Raw genomic sequence first — 5940 nt, 5'->3', positions numbered from 1 at the left:
GTTCGGCTCTGCCCCAGCTCTGTGATGTTCCCTGCCCTACAGCCACATGGGGAAGGGGTCTGGGGTGTTGTCGGACCCCTGGGGAGGAGAGGGGGGTCCCTTAAGCGTGGTCAGTTGATTGCCAGTGAGTCAGCCAGGGAGTGCAGAGCTGCCAGGGAATGCTGGCACAAGGGCAGGAGCTGGGTCTCTCCTAGAGGAACACACCAGCCCCCACCACCATCACTGATGCTACTTCTGCCCCCAGCCATACCAGCACAGTCTCAGTGAGCACAAGGTTTGGGGCAGATCAGGGCCTGATGCTGCGAACGGGGCTGTCCAGGTGCTGGGGGGGACGAGGGACATCCCACAGGTTAAGCTGGGTTTAATTACTGCTGCTCGGGTCAGTGGGATGCAGTTGGATGCTGCAGGTGGGATGCTGGATGCTGTGCTTTCCAAGCTGGAACTCACCTGGGAGATGGGTTTAGCTGCCCAGCTGAATGGGGACAAGGGGGGGTGTCCTCAAGCTGGGACAAATTTTTGCCAGCCAGAGGCAAGAACAGGCTGGTGGCGTAGAGGACACCCCTGTGCCTGGCACCACTGCCCTTAGTGCCATTGACCAGTTTGAGGTTATTTTTAGATTTCCTGAAGCTGTTTTCTGCCAACTCTCCCAGTGTGCTCAGGTTCCCCAGGGGGAACCCCACCTTGACAAGCCCACAGCTTTCCTTCGGAAGATGCTGACCAATGTTTCCAGAAAACATCCAAGGGATTTCCTGTTTATTTTGCAAAATTCTTATTAATATTTTTTTCCTGTGTTGTTTGATTCAATCTCACATGGGCGAAATTGCCTTGAAATGGAGCCTGTGCTTCAAAAATAGACAGAGTCGGTGAGGCAGCAGCCTGGAGGCTGTGGGAGTGCATGGCTGGATCCGGCACCCCCTAGGAGCTGGTACCATCCTGGCGCCTGCGGGGCCGGATCCGGTGCAGGGTCCCTGGGGAGCCGGCAGTGCCTCGGCGTTCCCACGCTGCAGGGACCGTGCAGGGAGCTCCCTGCCAGTGAGGGTGTGTGGAGGGGAATGTTTCCCTTCTCCAGCCACTCTCTGCCTCCAGGATGCCCTGAGTCCCCTCCACGTGCCACTTGTCCCTGCTCCAGCCACCAAGGCCACCTTTGGGCATGAGCATCTCTGTGCACATGGCTGCAAAAATCCCAGATTGGGGCATTTTAGCCAAAACCTCTCCCTATCTTCAAAGAGCACCCGGTGCTGCAATGGGGGCACTGGGCTGTTTTTGGGGTACCCCTTTGGTAGCATGTCGGTGGATGGGGGGATGGTGCAGTTGAGGTGTTTTGCAGCCCAGATGTTGGTGTTTCCTGGGTGGGGGCAGCTCCAGTGGGGTCAGTTCCAACCCTGTGCCACCCACGTGTCTCCAGGTGTGCTGGGCTGGCCACAGCACTCTGTTTACTCCTGGTGCTTGTGTTTAGCCAGTATATTTAATTTCCAGGAGTGTAAGGCAGCTGGGCAGCAGGAGGGTTTGTGTGTGCTCACTTCCCTGTGCCACCCTGGGAGCTGCTGAGGGGTGAATCCAACAGTGGCACTGGGCACAACACTGCAGCAGAGTTTGTAGCAGATGTTATGCCCTGGCTGGGTGTAGTTGGCTCTCCTGCTGCTCCTCCAGCACCAGTAGGTCAGGGGCACCTTCCCTCCTGACCCTGTGCGTGTGGGGACCCCTCTTGCCATCCCGTCTCCACGCCAGCAGCCACGTCGCCGCCAGCCGCTGTTGACTCACAGGCTCCGCCGTCGAGTCCCAGGGCTGAGCCCGAGATGCTTTTCCAGGCAAGGCTGAAATGCACAAAATGTTCGACTTGTAAAATATGTAGCGTGAGAAAATAGCCTTTTCTACTCTCCTCCTCCTGCCGCCGCTCCCCTGCCCCATCTGCTCGCTTGGAAGGCTTCCCGCAGCTGGGGGGGGCTGGCAGCACATGGGGTCCCTCGGCATGGATGGCATCCACCCCCCGCTGCCGTGCCCGCGCAGAGGGGTCACCCCTTGGTACCAGTAGGGCTCCTGGGGGCAGCACGGGCGCCTCAGGGATGCACTTGATCCATGAGGATGTTGCCCACATGAAGCCCTCTCCGTCTGTCCGCCCTCCCCATGTGCTCCAGCATCCCAAAGTTTCTCTCCCGTGAGACGCGTTTTGGGGCTAGCACGGGGAATGCCAGCCGGGCTGTGTGCGCCCCGGCACGGGGGATGATGACGCAGATGGCATTGGCGCATCCTACGGGGACTGGGGTTTCCAAACCTCTCAAGAGGGTCCTGGGAAATCCCCCTGCAAGGTGCCCCAGCAGCACCGGGAGGGAGCTGCCGTGCCAGAGCTGGCCATGAGCCACAGTTTTCACCAGCCACCTTAATCCATCATTATCTGGGCACATTTCGGATCCTTGCCAAGAGCAAGGTGGGAAGGGGGGGTGTAAGCATGCTTTCCCTATTCCCCTGCCATCCTTTTTGCTGCCTGTGTGTAATTAACAGAGTAATTAAAAACAGGATGAGTTAATTGGTATTCATTTATGTGGCAGATGTTTTTAATTGAGATACGAAACAATTTACCTGTTTACATAAACAATAGCAAATGAAGGCTTGTAAAACAGAGAGGGCACTTTTTTTTTTTGGCTTTTTTGTTGTTGTTTTGAGGAAAATCAAACCTATCCCATCCTCCCCCCACACCCCCGGCCACACCAGCTCAGGGAGAGCAGGAGCTGCTGGCACTGCCTTAGTGGCACTGAGCCAGCTGGTTTGGGTCCATGGGTGGCTGGTTTTGGCTTGAGAAACAGGATTTTGGGGCTTGAAGTATGGAGAGCCTGGCTGTGGGTGCTGATGTCCCATGTGGAGCTGTCACTACCACACTGCAGGAGGTGGAAGGAGAGAGGGATCGTGGTCCCTGTTGGGAGTTGATGTCCTGGAGCCAGGGGAGAGTGTTGCCCATGGTGCCTCCCCCCAGCGGCGCTGACACTCCTGGGATGCAGGTGCAGGCAGTGTGGCCGGGGGCTGCTCAGAGAGCAAAGCAAATTGGGGTGTATCCGAGCATGGGGAAACCTACTTTACCCCAGAACTGGGTGGGTGGGAAGTGTCCCAGTGGGCCAGTGGCATGGGACATGTCCCAGGATGCCTGTGGGAAAGGTGAGGATGACCTGCTGGGGCTCTCCAGGACTGGTTGAATCTGGGTTCGCTTACAAGTGCAACAGAGAGTTTAATTAATTGGATTTACTTTTAAAGTCAGTTTTATTTGTGCTGGTGAGTGCTGGGGTGTGGATCACTCCCTGCTAGCCCTCTCTAAAATGAGTATATGTGACACTGTGGTGATGGGTTGGCAGCAACCCTATAGCATCATCACAGGATCATGGAATAGTTTGGGTTGGAAAGGACCTTAAGCTCATCTTGTTCCACTCCCTGCCATGGGCAGGGACACCTTCCACTAGACCAGGCTGCTCCAAGCCCCATCCAGCATGGCCTTAGACACTTTCAGTGATGGGACAGCCACAACTTTTCTGGGAAACCTATGCCAGGGCCTCCCCACCCTCACAGGGAACAATTTCTTCCCAATATCCAAACCCACCCTCTGTCAGCATCCCCCAGCCACTCTCCTTCTCTTTCCCCCTCCACAAGCAACTGGGGATAAGCCACCTCCAAGGTGGCTGCTGTCACCTGCCCCCATCATCACCACAGCCCCAGGGAGGGGATCAGGAGGGAGATGAGGATGCCATGAGCTCCCACCAGCTCTGCCGGGCTGGTGCACATGGCCAGCGCTGCTGCCCGGCCGCCGGCACTACTCGCTTCCTAACCTGCTCCAGCTGGGACAGCTCGGTCCCTGCAGTCTTACTGGGGAGTTGTTCTTGGCCCTGGTGGCTGCAGCAGCTGAGAAGCAGGAATGCTTCCCTGCCTTTGTTTCAGAGGCAGCCTGGTTTGAGGAGATGTCGCCTCCAGCATCTGGATTTCATTTGTGGCCATTTGGAGAGCATGAAGGATGCTGGGCGCTGAATTCCCTTTAACCCCTTCCTTGCCCAGGCAGCTTTGCCTGGTCCAGGAGGGCTACAGGGAGCCAGAGATTTCCAGTGGCCACATCCAAGGCAGTTCCCTGCCTGCTCCATCCCCAGGGAGTGGAGAGGATAGCAGCCAGCCTGAGTGCTCCGCAGTCATTGGGCTCACCCTTGGCTGGCACATCCCATGTGCTGCCTGGGAAGGGCAGAACTCGGGACTGGGACACTGCCTGTGGTGGGATGGGCTCCCTGGGGCTGTGGGAAACAGCAGATGCCAAGCTGGGATGGCTGCCAGTCCCATCCCTCAGGCACTGCTCCTGTCCCTCAGGCTCCAGCCTGCAGGATGCCATGCATTGTGCCCTCTGGAATGCTTGGCTGCATGTTGGTGCCCACCGGCTGTGTGACAGTGTCACCCTGGCAGGGGCCTTGCCCGGGTCAGTGCCAGGGGTTACACCCTGCAGTGGGACAAATGGGGGGCTCGGGGTCACCAGGAGTGTGTGGGGATCCAGCATCCACTGGCCCTGGGAGGCAGGGTGGGAACACTCGCTCCCGCCAGCCGAGGAGAAAATACTAATCCTTTTATTTTTATATTATTACTTATTCATCTGGGCTGCACAGACCTAATGGAAACCAGATGGAGGAAAACAGACACGGCCCCGAGCGGCTGGGACAAATTACCCCAAAGAGAGAAAAAAATAGAGGGGAAAAAAACTCCAGTGGAGTTTGAGTTGTACTGGGGAATCGCTGTTTGGAGGAAATTATGGGAAACTGTATTTTGCCCCCCAAAACTTCCTTTGCCCCCATGGAGCTCATCCCATCCTGCAAAGGACCTGGGTTGGTGGTACAGCTGTGGTTGGGTCCTTTGGGCATCTCAGGCTCTTTGTCCCATTGGATTTGAGACCATTCCTGTGCCTGCACAGCCGTGTTTGGGTTGCAGACCTCTTGGGGAAAATTTATAACTCAGAGAAAAAAAGGAAAACACAAGAAAAAACAGAACCAGACCTCGTTTCCCCAAGTGCTTGCTGAGCTTCATGGAAACTTTCCTCCTGATGGGAAGCTGTGGAAAAGCTGTGTTGGTGCCAGAATGAGTATATCCATGTTTTGCCCTCGGTGTGGCCATGTGTATGGAGTCAGGGCAGTGAGGGGGATGAGGGTCAGGGTGGGGATGCAGGTAAGGATGGGGTTGCAGGCAGGGACTGTGCTGGGAATGTGACAGGAACAGGGACGCAGACAGAGATGCAGGCAAGGATTGTGCGGGATCAAGGTGCTGCAGCTATGCAGATGCAGGCACCTAGTCAGGGTCACACTCTGTGCCCTGAGTGTGCCCACAACTCAACCTCTGCCGTCGGGGCTGGATCCTGCTCTGCTGAGCTCAGCAAGAGCCTGGAAGGCTGGAGAAGTGGCAATGCCCAGAGATAGGCATTGCCACGAAAAGGAAAACAAAAGGTGTTTTTCAAAACAAACCATTTATTCTGACAGGCTGTGTAAAGAAACTGACATTTTAAGGGAGGGATGTTGCATGGTCTTAGGGTTTCTCCTTTGGATAGAGAGGGAGAAGGGAGTGAGGAACAGGAAACTGGGGCACACATGTCCAGGTTTTGCAGGATTAAGGTGTGCCATGGAGAGGGAGGGATATCCATGGTGCTGGAACCATCCAGAAGGAGGCTATTGGTGCATGATGGTAACCATGAGAGATTTTGGCTCTTACCACCACCTATCCCATCTCCTGGTCCTCCACACGGCACCGGCTGCGGCACAACCCTGATAGCATCTTGCTTGGGATGAGGCCCTGGTTTTATTTAGCCCGGACAATGTGCTCTTGCCGGGTTCAATTAATCTCCCCACAGTTGCCGTGGATTAAGGATGCATATTAGATTAGTGTTTATCAGCCGTGCCGGGGCGCAGCGGGGACCCCGCGGCCGGGTGGCTGTGGCTG

General features: G+C 56.1%; 1 protein-coding gene across 1 annotated transcript in view; it reads left to right on the top strand.

Moving 5' to 3' along the window:
- The first annotated feature begins 3053 nt into the window (after positions 1–3053).
- The window catches only part of CBFA2T3 (CBFA2/RUNX1 partner transcriptional co-repressor 3), a 15242-nt gene continuing 12355 nt past the window's right edge, over positions 3054–5940 (top strand). The window contains exon 1 of the mRNA XM_029965530.1: positions 3054–3147. Within this exon, the coding sequence (XP_029821390.1) occupies positions 3054–3147 (94 nt within the window). The remainder of the gene's footprint in view (positions 3148–5940) is intronic.

The sequence above is a fragment of the Manacus vitellinus genome, unplaced genomic scaffold, assembly GCF_001715985.3.
Source record: "Manacus vitellinus isolate BGI_N305 unplaced genomic scaffold, ASM171598v3 scaffold_10_pilon, whole genome shotgun sequence".
Taxonomy (NCBI): Eukaryota; Metazoa; Chordata; class Aves; order Passeriformes; family Pipridae; genus Manacus; species Manacus vitellinus.
The sequence above is the reverse complement of the archived record's forward strand: the minus strand, read 5'-3'. Positions and strand labels throughout refer to the sequence as shown.